General features: G+C 37.6%; 1 protein-coding gene across 5 annotated transcripts in view; it reads right to left on the reverse strand.

Annotated features, from left to right (window-relative positions):
• NKTR (natural killer cell triggering receptor) overlaps positions 1–20,430 on the reverse strand; it is a 41,733-nt gene that overhangs the window by 11,509 nt on the left and 9,794 nt on the right. The window contains exons 4-11 of one of the 5 annotated variants that reach the window (XM_086741714.1): positions 17,520–17,627; positions 16,430–16,474; positions 14,599–14,686; positions 5,633–5,662; positions 4,605–4,750; positions 3,161–3,356; positions 2,399–2,551; positions 1,094–1,181 (exon numbers count right to left, since the gene is read on the reverse strand). In XM_086741714.1, the coding sequence (XP_086597840.1) occupies positions 1,094–1,181; positions 2,399–2,551; positions 3,161–3,356; positions 4,605–4,750; positions 5,633–5,662; positions 14,599–14,686; positions 16,430–16,474; positions 17,520–17,627 (854 nt within the window). Of the gene's footprint in view, positions 1–1,093; positions 1,182–2,398; positions 2,555–3,133; positions 3,357–4,604; positions 4,751–5,632; positions 5,663–14,598; positions 14,687–16,089; positions 16,112–16,429; positions 16,475–17,519; positions 17,628–20,430 lie in introns of those variants that run through there. The other 4 variants (XM_086741713.1, XM_086741712.1, XM_086741711.1 and 1 more) reach the window with 4 other exon arrangements.

A 20,430-nucleotide genomic window follows, 5' to 3' on the forward strand; every position in this document is an offset into this window, starting at 1 on the left:
GCTCAGAGGAGTCTCAGTTAATACAATTCTAATGAAAAGTATCTTCAGCTTTACAGATATTGATCTCTATATAGTTTTGGTTTTTTTTTTTAGGCACTCGCACAAAAATTTGGCAGGATCAAGCCTTGCTTTGGTTTATGCTTACTCAAATGCCACCTGCAAGAAAACTTTTACTTGAGTACAGCAGAACTAAAGCAAAAAACTTCAGGATACTAAAGACGCGAGGTAGAAATGAAATCTGAGCAGTAGCAGTCTTCAGAGAAGAAAGCAGGAAGCAAAGAGGAAAAAAAAAAACAAACAAATGAAAAACCAAGTCTGCAAATCTGTAAAAATGCTTCACTACCAGCACTGCAAAGTAGTAACTTCCTGCCCATACAGTGTCATCTGTGAAACTACACAGACATGATCTCAGCCAGGACAGACGACGAAATCTGACAAACTACATTAGAGTAGCTAAAAAAAAGGAAACAGAACGTCAAAAAGCAGAACAAAATGTAAGTGAGTCTGCCAAAGTTGCCACAAAACCATTGTTTCCCAGCAACGTATGCACAACCGTCAGAAGATGCAAAAAAGTCAGGAGGAGAAGCAATATCCTTCAGGAAGGACTGCATACGCTTCGGACACCCTAGAACAGCTTTGTCTACGGTTGTGTGTTAGAGTCCTAAGGCTTAACAGAAACCGCAAGGAAATCCAATACATGGAGAAGAATAAAAGCTCTTGCCCCTTCTCAATACTTTAGATCTTGTGGTTCGTGTGGGACAAATCTGGCTGAATTACTATCAGTCTTTAAAAAATAAATAAATTTATTCTTATGTTTGAAGACTTCCTGTAGCTGAGGAGTAAACATTTGCTTTCCCCAACAACATTCAAGTAAAAAGACAATAACAACAAGCATGAGAAAAAAGAAAGTATAAAATGTACTATCCAACCACAACATTTCAACCTTCTAAGCTAGAATATACAACATGTCAACAATAGTTACTGTCACTCACACGAAGCCTCCAAGGAAATTCGAAGCTCAAGGTGAGAGAAGATACTCTGGGTAAGAGGTTAAAAAAAAAAAAAAATAAAAAAAAAGAATAAAGTCACATACTATTGTGCCTCTTCCTTTAATTTTTCGTCCAGATTTAGAGACCGATGGTTTCTGGTCAGTCAGAACTGGTGTAGCATCAAGAAGCTTCCTACATAAATTAATAAAATATCAGCTTACATGGAAAAAAACCCCCAAAAAATTAACTTAAACTGATTTGGAATTAAAATGCAAAATGTTAATTTTATTCATTTTGAGATGGCAGAACTATGAACTCAGTGAATTCTCCAAGCAAGCAGTTCTGCACCAAAAGGAAAATCAACACACACTTGTTTTCAACCAAATGTGTAGCCTGCCTGACCTCTCTACATGGAAATAAATGCTAATAACGAACTTGAAAAGCACCGTTAAAGCGGTACAAGGCTTTTCTGAAGGGGTTAACTTGCGTTTGGGGGAAAAATCACGAAGAGAACACGGACAGAAGAGTTTCAGGATCCCAGCAGTTACAGAATAATATCTTAGTATACAGAATGGGAATTCATGACAGTCCCCAGCTTCTAAAGCCTTGCTTCTTTCCCAAGCAACAAGAGGTAATTCAGCTCTCTTTTTTTTACTGTTTGTGTAATATCCTGGAAAGAAGCAGTTACTAAGGCTTTGGAAACACGAGTAAAGTAATGGTTCAAGAAAAATCTTACAGGAGCCTATACCATTAACAGAAATGAGGGGGGAAAAAAACAAAACAAAACCAAACCAAACTGATTTTAGAGATAATTGGCATTGTAATATATTAGCTCATCCGATTCCAAAAGCAAAAGAAATTTGATAGAAAAAGAGCGTAACTGCAATTCAGTAGAGATGCAAAACACAAATTGAAAGTAACTCGTGAACTCATTACTTCCTTTGTATCAAAAGAAGATAATTTTCTTGTGTTCTCAAAAGCAGACAGGTCAAAAATCTGGTTGACTGATTTTTGAACCAAAGTTTCTTCTTCAGTCTAAGATGAAAAATCACCTCTCCTGATCCCAAGTTGCCCTTGCAAGCATATATTTACTGTGGTTTACATCACAAAGTTTCTTCTGGAATTATATACTTTTTTTTGCATCACCTGTAACTGAGTTTAAGGTCGTGACACGCATGATTCTTAAGGACCAAGGAAACAAACTCATTAGATTTGGCTGAAAAACCCTGACACAGATTGTAAGGGGTATTACAAAGACAACAGTGGAAAGGACAACTAAACTCTCTCATTTAGAAACTCTGACACTACAGCCAACATCTGCTCTCAGTACTAGCAATACAATGTTAGCAGGAAAATTTCATGCATTGTTTCCCCGCCAAGACATAGTAAGAACGCTCAGCGATTCTTACGGTTCAGGTTCTATGTTGACGACAGGCACATCTCTTCGTAGCAAAAATCTGTTTTCAGGCACTGGGGGGATTTCTTCAGGACGTACCACCGGTTTGTCCCTCTTTGTGCTAACATCGACCGCTTTCTCTGCTGTATCACTCTTGTCAGAAAGGCTGCTACGGGGCAAAATAAGTTGATAAATCAAAATTAGCTGTCAACTGATAAACACCACTTTTCAAAGCAAATTCTAGAACAAGCCTATATGATGCAGTGTGCCTTAAGATGGCTTAACAACCAAAACATATTTCATTAACCATTCATTTTAGGCTAAAGGAAGGATTGGCAGTGTTACGGGAAAGGTGGTTCAGGTCTTGCTTTACAGCAAATAATTTTGCTTTTAATTTGTAGTTTGTCATTAAATATTTTTGAAATATAATCAACTATCTCTTATTTGCCTAATTTGCCACAGGCATAGTGAGTCCTAAATATTTTAACATACTGAGGCTTCCAAAAAATCACTCTGGCTTCCATCTACAAAGATCTTCAACTGTTTCATAAAAACAGCTGCCCAACAAGCTCAGCTTTTTTTTTAAATTTGGTTAGCTGCTTGGTCAGCTTTGTTTATTTATAAAAATCAAGCATTAAAATCCAAACTTAAATAAAAGCATTTCCAATTCGTTGCTGAAGTACTTAATGAAAACGAAGTAGAATTGCTAAGATTTCTCTGAAATGCTTGAATTTAGGAGACTAGTCACCGTCTTTGGTTTGAGGTTCGCCTGCACCTTGGATCCTCTTTTTTTCTCTCTTCCTTTCTTCGTTTTCTTGATTGTTTGGTTTTAGCTCTTCTTTTACGCTTTCTTCTTCTGCTTCTTTCATTTTCAGCTTCACTTTCAGATGAAGTTTCTGAAGAGCTTGATGCACTGGAGGAGGAGTCTGAAGCTTCTGAGTAGGAACATACCCTCTTCTTCTTCTCCAAAGCTTGGAAACAGATATTTTAAATTTACAGCGTGCTCATGTGCATGTACGTGTATACATACAGCACAAAATACACATTTTTATATATAAATACACATACATAGTGCTCCGGGGGAGATCCGCGCATAAACTATGAACTTTTTTCCTAATTAACTGCATTAAAGTACAATAACAGTAATATAATTGTGTCCAATCTAAATCCAGATCAACAAAATGATACAAATATTTTCCAAAGCCAGTTGTAAAAAGTATTTCTTCAGCTCTGAAGTGAACTCTAAGAACTTCCACGTACAATCTCTACCACATAAAACATCATATCAATGCAAAGCCAAAATATTTTTAAGTCATACACGGTAACTTCATAACTGAAGCTGAACATTACCTTGTGCCAAGCTAACATAAAGAAAGGTTGAGAAATAAGTGTAATTTTAAGAAGGAACTTTTAATAAGTTAATTTTTAAGAATTTTTCTCCTTTGAAAACGTACTGAGTTCACACCTTTGGGTTAGTATAGAATACACAGATAAGCAAAGATCACTTATATTAAAAAAAAAATAGTTTCTTTAGAAAGTAATGCACAGGTTAAAACCAGAACTTAACAATGAGCCAGGGTCAGCCTCAGTTGTATAATTCTTATTTCTAAAACTTCCTCGTTCTCTCCTTTTTGCGTCCTCACACTTTTGTTATCCATCCCCTTGACTTTCTCTAAAGAACATAAATAACCACTTTATCCTTAAGGAAAGACAAAAGTGAAGTAGAAAACTCAAACCTGCGGCACTCTAACTACTTTATAGCAACCATCCAAACATATTTTTAAGATAATTTATTCCCTATGAATTCTCATGAAAAGGAAAATTATGTTGACTGCATATATTAACATTACACGATCTTAAAATAAACCTCTGGGAACTGCACAAAATTCAACTTCAATAAAAGCATCTATTTGTGTCTCCATCTTTCAAATTAAAAAGTAATTAGAAATTTATTTTTTTAAAATATGTCACATTAGCTTAAAATACTAATTAAGGAGAACAGGAAGCAGGCATATGTTTTCCAAGGCACAAAGGTTTAGGTCAGAAAACCTTCTCCCTTGCTGTGCCTTCCTCACTTACACTAAGAGTTATGTTTTAAAGGCGTGTCAAAATTAACATTTAGAGATTCATCATATTGCTTTCTAGACGTTGGCATCATTTTTTCTACTCTCTCAAAGCAATGTCAACATTCAATTAACTTCAGGTATACGCACGCTTACCATCTTTTGCTGATTTTGTAACAAGCACCCCACAGTCAATAACTCGTACGTCCGCATAGGGCCTGCTTGCGGTATCAGTTTTCAGATTTTCTATTTGTTCTATTACTTCAAAACCAGAAATAACCAGTCCAAAGACAACATGGACGCTGCAGAAATACAATATTTGGAAATTACAAACGTTTATATATCGCTGTAATTATTTTCCAACAAATTTCAGATTTAAAAAGTCATTCTGAAATAGAAACATTCAGCTTCACTGGCATCACCTGGCTCAAACTGCATTAAACTTTAAAATAAGATTTGTATTGCTTTTATATTTGCAACAATGCCAAGTTTTCATGCAACGTGAAACAGATTAACTCCCGGTTCAATCTGAGATAAGTACTTGATGTCATTCTACTCTCTTCTACATGGGCAGGGTAAATGGATCATAAAATGATAATTTCTAATCCAGCCGCCATTTTTGACATTTCGTGCAACAGAGAGATCAAGAGTCCCTACGTAAAGGTGATAAAGTAGTGCGGCTTTCCCCAGAGAAGCAGCATTTATAGGTCTGTACAAATTCAGTTCCCACTGGCACTGCAGGGACAGTCTAATTAAGAAATCTCAGCTTTTGTTCTACCATACCACATTTCTTTCCTTCCTCCATTTCCACATAACGTATATATTTCCAGGAACTAATATATTCTGGGGATAAAAAGATAAGAGAGTACTATCCAGATATATTAAATTTGATATTTCAACCCACTGATTTATGGACTGAGGGCAGCAATCAGTCTCAAAGATATAATGTTAGGATTTAAGACCTTCCAAGTTTTTGACCACCTTTAGATTTAGACCTTCCAGTTTTTTGACCAGAACTAAAGTTGTATAGAACCAAAACTTGTGTTTCCATCCTGTTCTATTGTACAGCCTTTCAGAGAATTAAAAATTTGTTTCCCCACTGTTGCCTACTTTCAATATAACATGTGAAGACTTACAACCTTCAAATTTTAGCCATCACTGGAGAAACGATGAAGGATTCTTACCCATCAAGATGAGGAGCAGGTTTTGTTGTTCTGTTTGACAAACAGCAAGATGGTAAGATGGTAAAAAAAAAAAAAAAAAAAAAATCAGGACTCAGATGAAGTAAAAGAGGAGAATGGTACAGAAAAAAAAAGAGAGATGAAGGTAAGACAAAAAATAGTGAAAAAATCCAGTTACATACACAGAATTAATAAAACTTTACATATATGCACACAAGCTTTTTTAAACTTTTACATGAAATTTGTCTGAAGTTTAGCTAACTGTACATACTTGAAAGTTGTACCAAGTATCATTTTATGCATGCAATAAACAATTCTTTCAATAAGTATATTTAAATATACATTCAAATATAACTCACTAACATTTTTAATCACAGAGAAGATACAATTTGGCAGTAAATATTGGGATGGAATTTAAATGCTTCTGAAATTGATTGGTTCTCACATTACAAGGTCATTTTAAAGTCAGGTTATTTTTGAAAATGAAGAGAGTTATCACATGTGATAGATTCTTTGCTTCTCCCCCCTCCTTGCTTTTTTCCTACTCTCCATTTACCTGACTGGCCTCATGACTCAGAGTACAAGGCGCTATTTCTGTCTGTAACCATCCAGACTATGGCACTTCAGCTCGTAAGCTCACAAGCTTCCCAAAAGCAACAGCAGCACAATGCAAGCAGACATTAGATGCTACCCTGCAGTTCATTCTGTGATAAATGCAGGCTTCCTCCCTGTTTTTCAGCTTGCCACGTTTAGCTGGTTCTAGCCTGAAGGGGAAATGCAACTACATATCCTAACAGGTGTTTGATGGAGTTGTATCAACCTTGAGTTGACTTTAAATTGGAATATTCAGGACTGTGCATATGTAATTCTATGTTAAGATTCACCTTTTTGGATGATATGCTAGGATCTGGTATCTCTCTATATTCTTTTGCAAAAAGGAAAGAAAATTAATACAGGTTTACTTGTGAAAGTAATGTTGCACAGGGAATCTTGCTATGCAGACAAATTCAGCAAAGACCAGCAGAATGTGCTTATACATTGGGGAGAAAAAAATAGAAGATAATTTGTGTTTGAAGGTATTTTAACATTTGAAAACATTCTTCTTCTCTTCTCCTCAGTCACTATTTTGCCTTTTTAGCCTTCTTCCACTGAACTCCCCTCTCTCAAAATAAATAATCAAATCACAGATGCTTTTTCTAAATTTACAGATGTGGTACAATGAGGTCATTTTTTTTCACAGCTATAATAAAGTACAGCTTTTTAAGCACATATCCTCACTCTACTTTTGAGCTATTAGGTCACAGAACACTGCAGTGCTGGAACGCGTGCCAAAAGATGGAACTGTGAATCAGAAGTGTTTACACTCTGATTTTTTTTTTTTTTGAAGCTCTAAATGCCAGCCAGACCTTCCACTTCTGTAATACTAAATAATGCAGAAAACTTTGGTTTCACACATGGAAAGAAATGCTATCAAGATGACATTTAATTTCTCAAAAGTAGGGGGTATTCTTTGTTTTTCCCTTGCTAATACAGCATATTGCTACAAACAGAAAAATTCTTACAGCTTTTGAAGTTCTTTAAGCAAAAGTTAACTGCATTAACAACCTGCTGTTAAGTAAACGCTTTAAGCGGGCTTAATTATAAAGTTGATTTAAAGTAGCGAAAATAGAAGTGGGTTACTTCAATGAAACAAATAATAAACAAGGCATAGCGCTTAGAATTGGTTAGAAAGAGCAACAGGTTCAAAGACACTTGATATGAACGCTGCGGTAACGTGCTCCTGCCGTGCCGCAGCAGCGCTCGAAGACCAATTGAGCCAATGACCTCCACAAGTACGTTCTTCAGACTAGTCCTCAACAAGCAAGGAAAGGGGTAGGTGGTACATTCAAACCCACGTAGAGGTTTCTTCCATTACACTGGCTACTTTACAGATATTAAGGGTAGGATTTTTCTTATTTACTTGTTCATGAAGTGAAAACACAAAGGTTATCCAAAAAGAAAACTTTTCAGATGCATGACAAGGAGTTAGGTGACTTCACGGACTTCCTATGGGAAGCAGAAACCCAGCTCCTCATCCTGCTTTTGAAAAAGCTCTCATCTCAGTGTTAGGGCTGTCACACGACACATCCTAAGCTTGCACTTTAAAAGACTTCAAAGTTTTCTGCTTACGTTCTGCCCTACAATCCTTGGATATTTACTTTGGCTTTAAAACTTAATCAGGAGAAAACCTACTTACTGCTTTTGTGCTATAGAAACCTAGAGCCATGATGAGTTCCTCCCCCAAAATATTTTTATTAAAACATTTTTACACAGAACTTTTATCACTTAAAACATTCAAAATCTGCCTTATAATATATACTATTATGCAAGTTATTTACAGAAGGACAAATACCTTTCTTCACTCAAGTTTAAAGTAAATCAATTTGCGATACTGCTGAAAAGCATCTTTTTGATAAAAGTATGTTATTGCCCACCCCCCCAAGAACCTCCGTCCTAAGAAAGGATTCAATGTACATAACAATATGATCAGAAAAACAAGAAAGATAAAAACAGAAAGAAGAAAAGGAAAGGACACAGCCTTAGAGGAATGAGACATTACCTTTGGAGCGCACGATGTAACACTGTTTCTGTAAATTTTACACAAAAATGGCAGAAATAAATTGTAGTACAATTTCAGACAAAACTGAGTCTATGTTTTATCAAATACAAGTTTATAATTAATATTAATCAAGTTGTATGCAGAACAAGGATGCCTAAAAGAGGGCTCTAAATTTTCTTTAGAATACAAGGTACTTTGAAAACTACAGTAAAGTTCTCCTTAAAAAAACAAAAAGAAACCTGTAGACATAACCTGCTCGCACACACTATTACAGAGATAAATGGTTAGAAAAGAGAAACCTCCCGCTCCCCTCTGAGTCTCGATCCGGCAAAAGAGTCAGCACACATGCACAACTTGAAGCAGATGAATAACTGATTTCAACGGGTTTATTCAGGTGCTCGCAGTTACAGAGGCGTTCAAACGCTCTGCTGAATCCAGTCCTAAGCACCTGCTTCAGAGGGTTGCACAGCACAGCTCCAGCGTGTTGATTTACAAATGAAATGTGTTAAGTCACTAAGTCTACGACTTCACACATCTCAATTTGCTGACGACTTCCTTGTACTATGGGGCTTTTCTAAAACGAAGAAAAATAGGTGTCTTCTCTAAAATACGCGCAATGCCATTAGATTGCTCGCGTTCAGGATTATAGAAAAACAAACACATTGCAGATGGAAAAAAAAGAGAAAGCATGCACCAACTAATACCGTACTTCTGCTCTGGTATAATTCTGAACAGCAGCAATGTTTGAAAACTGCATGAGCTTATCCCTATTTGTTTTTTTTTTTTTTTCCCCCTCAGAAATAAACTATTAGTTCTTAATTATGTCTCTGCATATCCAAGCGTTGAAACGATCTGTTTGTTACTTACTACGCACAAAAGCTCACACGGGCTGTGCTTTTACATCAACTTTTGATCAAGCCAATGGAACTTGTGTGCTAAGCGCACACGCGCCACTTTTGCTCAAAGATAACGCAACATCAGCCCCTTTCACTTGAAATTTTTAGGTTTTTACATTACTGTCAACTGTTCAAATAATTAGCTCAAAAGGTATTTCATTCACAATAAAAAAAGAAACCCCAAAACCAAACCAACACTCTTGATTAGAAAAATACCTATTTTGGGACACCAAAAAGACTTGGAAATGAACCACTTCATAAGCTGGTAACATTCAGAAATTATTAGTAAAATCAGAACAAAAGAGTCCTCATAATTATTTTATCCTGCATTTAGCAGACCAAAGTGGTTAGTTCATTTGAGTTTAGTAACTACACACGGCATCACACATTAAAAACTTTCTTAAAACAAAAAAAGCTATTTCGTTTTGAGCAAGAAAGCAGGGCTTGAGACACACATTAAACCAGTGACACCCTCAATATGGAGGAAAAAAAAAAAAGACTAGCAGTAACAGCAAAACAGCCTCAAGTTTTAAATAGCTTTTGAACACAGAAGCAAGAACGTCAAGCATTTGAACTGATAAGGAACACAACATAGGACTCCTCTTTAAGTTGTAATAAGGATGTATTCCTCAGTAAACTACATGGCTAAATAACAAGGCAATAAATTAATTATTACACAAAGCTTCCCAATGACAACAAAGATTTTGGTTTCTTTTTTTGCCTCTTATTGTTCTTTTTACGCTTCGTTCTGCAAAGTCACTTCTATTTTTCTAGAAAGTGTAGCTGGACAGATTTTGCATGACAATGGAAGTAAAATTAAGCCCACGCAAGCATTTCTGAGACCAGGAGTCTCATTAATTTTATAGCACCCTGTATACAGATTTTCACAAGAGCTGTGCTTCTTCTGTTTTGCACCTTTCCCTACTAGCAGCGAGGGTACGGCCACACGCACGATGGATTAGTTGCTCTGAAGAGACAAGATACCATCATCAGATCGACTGCGAAGCAGAATACATTGCTCAGGAACGTCACCCAACAAGTAACGCAGCCACGGAGCTGGAACACCCCAGAACAGGCTGCCTATCCCCCCTGCCCCAACGCTAAATCAGGGACCTAAAGTCATTAGCTGTATTTGTGCAATGCTCTAGATGCACTCCCTCAATAACTAATAATAATAATAATATTTTCAGTAGCAGTTTAAAATAGCTAGAAAAAGGAAGATGAGTCTAGAGTAGTTCCTGTCAACCTCTACTCCATCTTAGCGATTCCATATCCAAGTATCAACATGGAAACAGGGTAATTAAAGGAAGATTAACATGCTCAGCTGGGGTTTAGGACACTCGCTATATAACTGACACTTCTAAAAGGAGTTATGGACAGAAAAGAATCAAATTAAACAGCGGTGCTATCTGAAAATACAAACAGCCAATTTGTAACCTGGTGCCTTACAACCATCTTCAACACAGGTCTGCAATAAAATGCTACCACAGATCACTTTGGGTAAAGAAAATTTAAATTCCAGTATTTCAGAAATCCAAACATTATAAAGGGATGGTCTCTGAATCCTTTCTGCTGGATTTCAACAAGATTCTTCAGACTAGGCAATGTTTCTGACACGTGTGTGAAGAGATGTGACCTATCTAAAGCACGTGTGTGTGAACGCCAATCCTGCCTTAGCTGACCGTTCTCCTTTCAACCCAACTGTTACTCCTATTCAAGTAAGGGAAAAAAAAAAGTGAGGAAAATTGGTCAACGAGCATTAAGCACAGCCCTTCTGACGTTATATACACACACACACTCTGACTCTTTATTCTACTTCTGCATCTTGCCAGTTTCTACCAGTGCTTTAATTTACGTGCCTGTGTTTTACGCTGGCCTCACTGGAGCTTCCGAACAGTTCTTACACTGTCTTTTCCACGCCCAGCTCCCTGTTGTTGCTTACAGATGCTCCAAGCTTATTTGCACCAGCGACATTCCCAATGAATCAAAGAAAGCTGCTGATACTTCAGGACTGGTCAGATGCTTTTTTACATTAAGATTAGTCTGGAGCTTCCGTTTCAGATAAAACTGACCACTGCAGCTCAACTCTTAACAATTTTTAGGCATTGTATAGTGTCTCGATGTGACCAGTCTGTTGGTGCAGTCTGTCAGAGATATTCGCTGCCTGATTACTTTCTGCAAAGACTAGTCATCCTAGACGACACTTTTCTGTGGTAAGCAGGGAAAACACTTCTGATGAACGAGCAAAACTGTTACAGTCAGAATTCTTGCTATTATTTTAGCCCTACTTGGACAAATACAGAAAAGAAATTAACTTATTTGCACTCCTTATGTGCTACGTTAGGCACATGTACACTAGAAAAGTGCAAGCGTCTCGAAGTTCAGCTGGAGATGAACTCCCTCCCTTTCTATAAATCTAACCAATAAAATTAAACATGTTTAAACCATTAAAAAAAAAAAAAATCTAAAGACTTGCCTTTCACACCATTTTCAGGTGACACATTCGAAGAACATTTTTCCTAATGACAAACTACTGAATAACTGAGCGTTCTTTTGAGTATAAGCAGCACATTTTAATTTCAGCTTAAAGTGTATCACTGAAGGAAACAAACATATTTTATTAAAGAAAAGCTGTATAACGCACAGTACATTGCCTAAAGTAATCAGACAAATGTCACCAAGCAAGACTAACTGCTTCAATATATTGCATTTTAAAGTTACATCAGAAACTGCCTAGATTAAGTCTTCAGCAGTTGTTTCCAACTTTGAATCTTGAAATTCAAGCTCTCCATGTTATGAAGCAGAAAACAAGTTCCACCACGTAAAAACTACACAAAAAGACAGATTTCTGAACCGCATGTACTATCCTTGCCTATTCATGGCCTGAGTTACCAAACACAAGCCTGACTTTGTAACCGACTGCATACATACACACCCGCCTCTACCAGCGGCCCCAGTAGCTTCTGTATGGATTCTGTAACGGTACATATTCATTCCCAGATCAGCTGAAGAACTGCAGGTGGGACTCAGCTTAGGGAGAACGCTCAACTGCCAACGCACGCGCATCCTGAGCTGCCCTGCGGTATCCTGCCCAGCTTCCAGCCGCTACTCCAGGAGTGCAGAGTGTCTTGCAGGTGCTGCATCCTATCTTGGAGTTCCCAACGGTGTTTCAAACGGCATTAGATGTCTGCGTGTGGTAAAATGAAAAAAGCCCCGGCCAAGAGGGTCACAGAAGTCTAGAGCATTAGAGTATGCTTTAGAGACTTAGGCAGCAGCTCACACAAACCTCATCAGCTATACTGGGAGTTTACTCTTGGGCTTGAGTCACTTGCCTAACTCTAGGGCAAGCTGGTGCCATTTAAGAAACTATGGGATATCCACAAAATCCACACGGGGCAGGCAGGTAGGACCTTCAGAACACCCACAGCCTTCTCTCCTAGTAGCTGAAGGCCAGCTAGGACAGCCCAGGACCCTAAAAATGGCTTTAGACTCCCACAGGCAGCTGAGGTGAATCTAGCCTACACGGAGATGATTATGTTTAGGCATCTTACACTGCCTGAGCTCCCACCAAACTAAACTAAACTTCCTCTTTTTACGAGTGATTTTATGAAGAAACAATTTTTTTAAGAAATCTACACCTTAAAAATACTTCCGTATTTGACAAAAGTGCTCTTAAATACTGCTCATTTTATTGTTCCTTGTAAATTATAATTTAGCATCCAACACAACCTTAGGTTGTTTCAGTGTGTGGGGAGAGACAAGGTGTTTACTCTGTTAAAACTAATTGAACAAGTTGAGTCTACTAAGCAGAAGGGAAAGAAGACACTTCTGAATTAAATGTAAAGGAGCAAAGAAACTTTAGAGCCCTCAGATGATGGCTTCTTGACTGATGTGACATCATTTTCATGTATATATGTCGTTCAGATAAGCTTAAAAATGGAAAATTATGACAAGAGAACCAAAAGACAAGTCAAAGTAATAAATAGTGAACCAATGTCTTGTAGAGAGCTTAGTAAACCCCAGGGTTTGGTTTTTTTTTATATATATAGACTGTTTTCCATATTAATATGCATATATATCCATTCAGATTTACTGTAAGGAAGTACACCACCTAAAATTTGGCTTGAAGGTAACAAAACAAGTTTGGTTTTTTTTTGTTTTGGTTTGGCTTTGTTTGTTTTGGTCTTTTTTACACTTACAATTCTCTCTCTATGGAAAGTCAGAACAGCGGTAACTGTGAAAGACTTCCTCTTACGTTCCTATTCATTTTCCATTTTTAGGGCATTCTTTAGGAAGAGACCTAAATATGTCTCTTATCTGAACTTCATCGTAACATACTGAAGATCTTTTTCAGGCAAAGGAAAAAAAAAGAAAGAAAGATTCTTGAGGACAATTTACTCCTTTACTGAAGACAGTGAAGCGCCATTCATCCTTATCCCCCAAGAAAGATGGCAAAGAAAAAATAGTTTTTCTAGTTCAGTAGCTACACTAAAATTTACTTTTGCAAACACCAGTGTTATTTCACAAAGCTCTTCTCAGCACAAGCCCAAAGTTAAAATCCAGACCTTTCCAAATACAAACTGTTAAAGACTAACAGAAGAGGATTTTAAAAAGGGAGTTAACAGGAAGAATAATCACATAAAAACTAGCAAATTTAAAAATACTAATACTGAACCTAGACTACAACTCCTTTAACCAGAAGACCCTGATGCACCAAACCTGAGTATTTATTGATGGTAGAGAGTGATATATTTTCTACAGTTTAATAGAGCGTGGCTACACACTAGAATTGATGGGGTTTTTTTAAAGTAATGAAGGAAAAATCTGATTATCAGCACATAATTTTACATAGTGTTGGTACAAAAGTAGTTGGTATACGCACAAGTAAACAGAACTACATATAGAAGAAAAGCATGTCAGGAACAAACACTCCAAAATAAAAAAATGAATTAAAAAAACCAAAACCCAGAATAACAAACAAAATCCCCACTCATCCTCCCATCAAAATAAAAAAAAACCAAACAATAAATCAACCCCCCCCCAAAACTAAATCATAAATCATCATATTTTAAAAAGCACATGCAAAACCATACAAACCACCTCTAGATCTCACTCCCTTTGGCATACAATGCTCAACATGGTAATTTGCAAATCATCTGTTAAGATTTGGTTGAGGCACACAAAGCCAAAGAATCTATTTTCTGGACACTAAGAACTTTTTGCATAAGCCATATTTTTAGGGTAAAAAGCAATGAACAAGGAACATTCATGTAGTACCAGCTTCTAATCCAAATGAATGCCACAAGCAAATTGCGATAACTAATGTCTCCTATTTCAGCTTATACTGCAGGTACTCAACTCTGTTTCAAATCAGGTGGATAACACTGTTATAGATAATTTAGCAATACCATCTTTCTCATGAACAGCGCTTCTCTGTTTAAGAAAAGCTCAACTGTCGTATAACATCTACTCACATGAAAAATTGGGAACCATTGGTATGTTTCCCTCGGTTTGCCATTGACAAAAGGAACGCTCTGTCATGTTTGAGAATAAAGTTTTCATCTGTTTGAAGAAAAAATATGTTTGTCAGCTTTTTCCCTGACAAGGAACGCAAGTCTAATTTTCTTAGTAACTTATGGATGCTATAAGGAGAAATTCTGCCGCTGCTGAAGAAACACGAGCAGGTTGGAAACAAACCACAAATCAAGTTTAAACAAGCCTCTCAAAAGTTACAGTAGAAGCAGTTATGAGACAGAAAGTATTCTTTTTTAAAGAAAAGTTTCAGATATAGTGCAAACATTTCTATTGAAAAAAAATTCAAAGTCATTATTAGTGTCTTCAATAAACATCAGATTCTCACAGACTTGTATTTAAATCCAGCATTTTCTGAACGAGAACAGGGTTGGTAGACTTACTGACATCCTGAAACAAGACTTAACAAAGGTGATTCTGTTATTTACACAGCATGCACCTCAGGTGGAAAGATCTAGAGAAAAAGCCATTTCCTTGCTATGGCACATTAAAAGCTAGCCACTTACCAATTCAAACCTGGAAGTCTCAAAACACACAACAGAAAAAAAACCTGAGATACCTGAGAAACTAAAGAACCTGCTCTTCCTGCAACCTAAGTATAAATTTAATTAAGACTAAACTTAACGTGCATTTTACATTCCAGTGACTTAAGGATGATTTCTGGTTATGCAGCATAACATAAAACCAGATGTTCTGAAGTTCATTTTCAAAGCTAAAAATAGTGATTTGAGTGTACCGAGCTGTTTTAACTTTACACATCAAAACACAACGCTGGATGTGCGGCACTCACCGTCTTTAGAGACAAACCCTAGTAATTTCTTAGCAACTGGAGCTATTCAAGACTTTTTTTTAACTAAAGGCTGTTAATACTCCAACACCAAACTATGTCTCTGTTTAAGATAAACTTAATGGCATGCACTTAACTTGCAAAACATACAGAACCATGGGCTGTTACACAGATACATACAGTGTCTTTATTAACTGGCATACCATGGTAACTACCTGGGGTTTTTTTTTTTTTTTCAATAAAGAATACATTATAAACTCACCATTTTCCTTCCAACAACAGATTTTTAAAAAGAGGTAAATGTACATTTATTTACAAATTCTTTGCAGGTAAAATAACTTGTGTAGCATATAAACAATGTCAAACAGTTTCAGAAACGAACACTAAGCATACAAACCTTGAACAGGGAAGGGGAGGAAAGGAATATTAACAGAAGAAGAAACAATTGTTCAGAGTTGGAAATTATGCCAGTGTTTTTTTTTCTCAGAAGTCATTAACCCTCAGAAAGGTTAGACACAGAACTCTTCATTTCTCCAAGCAACACAGATATCCATCTACAAACGGGCGTAATCAGTTGTCTATATATTTACTAGGGAGGGTACAAGGGAACAGTTGGAATTTGTGTTACTGAGCTTTTGTCTCTTACCTTTTCATTTTGCAAAAGACCACATTCTCTATAAACAAAAGAATATGTTGACAGTTTTAGGCAGGAAGATAGGAGTTTATTCATGAATAAAGTTGCCTAACCTCCATGCTGAAAGTCATGTTTAACCAATAATGTTAGCTTTAATTAATTGTCAGTTAAAGTTAAATATTACCAAAAAAATTATCTGAAAGTCATGCAAATAAAAATAATTCTCATGCAACATTAGTTTCATGCAAAAGGTGATCTATAAGTAGACCTGTTTTCATTAAGTAGCTTGGGAATCAAGACTTGTTTATCTCAGAACTTAATAAAGAATTTGCAAAGACATATTTCCCCTTACCTTTAAAATAGCCACCATAAATAGATTCACCTCCTTTTCCATTACCTACACATTAAAAAGCATGAATTAAACCCTTTGTTTCATTTACAAAAAAAGCTGTAACATTCCACCAGTTTTATAACGAACCAGGATACTCTGGCCAGCTACTAGTATCTGAGCAAGAGCTCCTTAATTAAAAAAATCAGTTGTGCATTATCCTGTCGACACTCAAAATACTGAGAACGGAGATTGCCCCAGTGCCTCTGAACACTGGAAAGTCTGCAGCAGGGCTCTGAAGGCTAATCCTCATTGGTATTTGCTAAAGCAGCAGCAGACAGCAAAACAACAACAGCAAGCAAAAAAAAAAAACCCACAAAAAACAACAAAGCAGTAGGAATGACCAATAGTTTTGTCCTGCACAAAGCAGCTGAGAGAGCACAGGAGTGGATGAGGTAAGAAAGCGGCCAGCCTTTTTAAAGGCATCCTCACTTCCACTTGACTCTCAAAACAAGGTATTCCCTCACCGTACCTATTTTATCAGGTACAAGATTTCAAGATAGAGTGAAGAAGGTACATATTTTGGTATCCCAGGGCAAGACAACAGACTAAAACACTGTTGTACACACACTGCAGGGAAGGAAACAAAAACTCCTAGAAAATCTCCTTTTGGAGACTTAGCCATTAAGCACTTCTAGCTCATTTACTAAAAATAACTTTAAAAAGTAAACTTCTTCAAATAGCTAGGTTCCTGTATCAACAGAGCATTACTAGCGTTGCTTCTACCACAGACACAAAGGTGAAAAGCAGTAAGACTACATTTCAGATTTGAATTCTGGTTTAATAAGGTAGGTGTTAACTCCAGCAAGAGTTTTTTTTTTTTCTCTTCTCTAACTTAACACATTCTCTAAGTAAATATTACTTCAGTTGAAACATTTCAGAATTTCAAAGATTAACAAAGAAATGGCTGATCTGTGCTATATTTCACAGCAAATAGAATATTTTTATGGATTTGCAGTGCTTCCATGGCATTTTCTAAAGTTACATTATGACCATGTAAGTTTTAATGTTTCTGTTCCACTTAAAACATTTCTGTTTTAAAAGCGTATTTTACCTTCGCTGAAGTCCCCACCCTGAATCATGAAGTTTTTAACCACACGATGGAACGTAGTGCCTTTGTAACACAGCTTCTTTCCAGTTGTTTTGCCAATTCCTTTTTCACCTGCAAGAAAGTTAAACAAAAAGAATCTACAAATTGTCACTGGAGAACTTCCGAGGGTCCCACCTCCCGAGTGCTAACGGATGTAAGACAGCCATCAGAAAAGCACAACTTTAAAATAAAAAAAAAACAGACAAAAACAACACAGTCCTACCTGTTGCCTTTTCACTGCCCATTAATAGCGGAAGGGACCCATTTGCAAGGGGACTCTCAAGTGAAAATTAAGCTTCTTCCTTCCTAAAAAAAATTTCCTCCCCTTCCAAGAAGGGCTGTACTTATTAGCAATCCACTCAGGACAATTTATAAGAAAGCAAGAGTTTGTGATAATGATGGGTTAACTATTTTCTGTGGTTACAACTACACTTCTACGTTAGCTGAAGCTTACAGACGGAGTCCTTTTCAAGCCACTTATACACCTGGGTGCCAGCTGAATCCCAGGACAGAAATCTGCGCTCAGAACAGGTTGCAACTCAGTTTCAATGCAATCCCCTCTTGGAAAAGCGGGATTGAGCTACTCCAAGCACGTGTCACACCTTCACCTATCCACGCACAGCGTCAGGCCGCTCCTTGATGCCAATCTGTCCAGCCCTCACCATCTCAGCATGAAACTTGCACAAAACAGACTCCCATTCCTGAAAAGACTGACAGAACAGGGGAACAGAATTGTGTATACAAGAACCATTCCAGGACAAACTGAATGAGAATCAAAACAGGAATAAATAAATAAATATGTGTAGCCCTCTCTTCTTTCCCCTCCCTCTGAATCGTTCCGAGATCGCTCTTGGCTCCCTTTTGCGATTGCTGCCCAGGACAGGTTGTATTGGTTGTGGGGTCATCAGGTGGTGACAAATTGTGCACTGTTTGTTTTGTATATTTTATTACCATAATATATATAATTATCTCTACCTTTGCCATCCTAGTAAACTGTTTTTATCTCAACCTATGAGTCTTCTTTCTTTCTGATTCCGTTCCCTGGGGAGGTGGGAGCTGAGCGAGCAGCTGCATGGTACTTGGTTGCTGACTGGGGTTAAAACACAACAGTCCGTGCTGATGCTCAAACCCACGACCCTGAGATGAAGAGTCTCATGCCTTACCAACTGAGCTAGTTGTGCCCCATGGAGCTCCACGTTGCACCCATCATCTGGGCTTCATTTTGTTTACGGACAAATACTAGCCTTATTCTTTTTGCCCTAAATATGCCTGAATTTTGTCTGAAAAAGAAAAAAAAAATTCCTTTAGGCTGAATTTATTTGCACCCTTCCTGCCTAAGCAGTTCTTTCCATATGCTGCAAGTCACTTGGAAATGGGATGGTGGAGAAGAACTCACATAACGGTTGCAAGGGATAACCCGTTAGCTGGGGGGGGCACCACGAAAGGGCCTTTATCAAAGTGCCCTTCTCCCTTTGGCAGGTAAACTTTGCTCTCATGCCCTGTTAACACCCTGCACTGCCAATCCAATCTCAGATATTTCGCCTTAGGTGCCCAACAGTGGTCTCCATTTGAGATTACGAGAAGGGGAGCTCCTGACAAAGTGCCAAGAAGCAGATGGGATTGTGCTTATTTAACAGGTAGACTGACTGAAGGACCTGCAAATGCCAGTTTGAGAGTCCAGATGTTCTAATTTAAATGCAAAGAGCCTCTTGCTGTCAAGATAGACAACATTCTTTCACAGTAGCCAGGCCTATTTCTGACAACAATGTCAGAGGAAGGCAGCCAGGATCACCCTGTCCTCCTCCATCTGTTTCTGATAAAAACATCCTGGCTTGCCTCACAGAGATCACGGAGGGAGCAGCAGGCATGACGACGGGCACAGCATTTCAAACACTGCTCTCCAGTCGTTCTCTCATGGCCTATCACCTTGCCTTGAGACAAGTAAAACAGCTTTTCACAACGGCACAACGGAAGCGCGCAGCCCAAATCAAGTTGCTGTGAGGTCCCTAACAGCAGAAGTGAGGACACAGGGTACCCTGCAGCCATGGTGCCTTTATCAGCTACAGTGCAGGTGGGTACTCATCCATTTCTAAGGAGAAACAATGTGCTGGATTGACCTAGCATGCAGAATTCTTCATTTACGTAGTACAGAAGTGTACCATGCTCAGTCTGCTGCTACAGTATTCCATTCTGTAGACTATATGGTCCGGAATGGGATAGCATCCACTATTCTATCGCTATACACCTCCTTAGATGAGCACAGAGCTTGCGCGTGACTACAAAATGATGTCAGCGCCAGAAAATTACGCTGTATTGAGTAAACCTCCAGTGATTCAAAGATTTCGTGCAAAGACCAAAAGATAAGGGAAAAAGAGATACTTGACAGGAACTCACACTTCTACAATGACTAAAGTTCTACCAAAGGACCTCGCTGGGAAAAGTGGTAGGAGTCAGGGGAGCCCAACTTCTGGAAGCAAATGGCTTATTTCACCTCTGAAGATGGTATAGCAGCTCACAACTAAAAATTACCACAGCAGAAACAACATGGCTTCTACTGGCAAAATAAATGAATGTAATTTAATTCTCTTAAGCACTACATTCACCAGAAGAAATGAAATTACTTCAGGTTCTTCCATATGCTTTTTTCTCCCCCACAGAATTTAATTATCATGTGTTTAGTAGCAAATTTTTAAAGATATCTGTCAAATCATCGTTCTGTCCTATGAGTACGCAGTAGCAAACACAATTTGCAAGAATGAAAAAAAAAAAAGTTTCAGGTAGCTTTTAAATCCAGAAGTCTGATCTCAAGAGTAGACCTCCTAACTTTGTGCTTACTTTCAAATGTTCTTCCAGTTAAAGACGTGTTTCAGCTGAA

Source organism: Chlamydotis macqueenii, chromosome 2, assembly GCF_036417535.1.
Source record: "Chlamydotis macqueenii isolate bChlMac1 chromosome 2, bChlMac1.mat, whole genome shotgun sequence".
Taxonomy (NCBI): Eukaryota; Metazoa; Chordata; class Aves; order Otidiformes; family Otididae; genus Chlamydotis; species Chlamydotis macqueenii.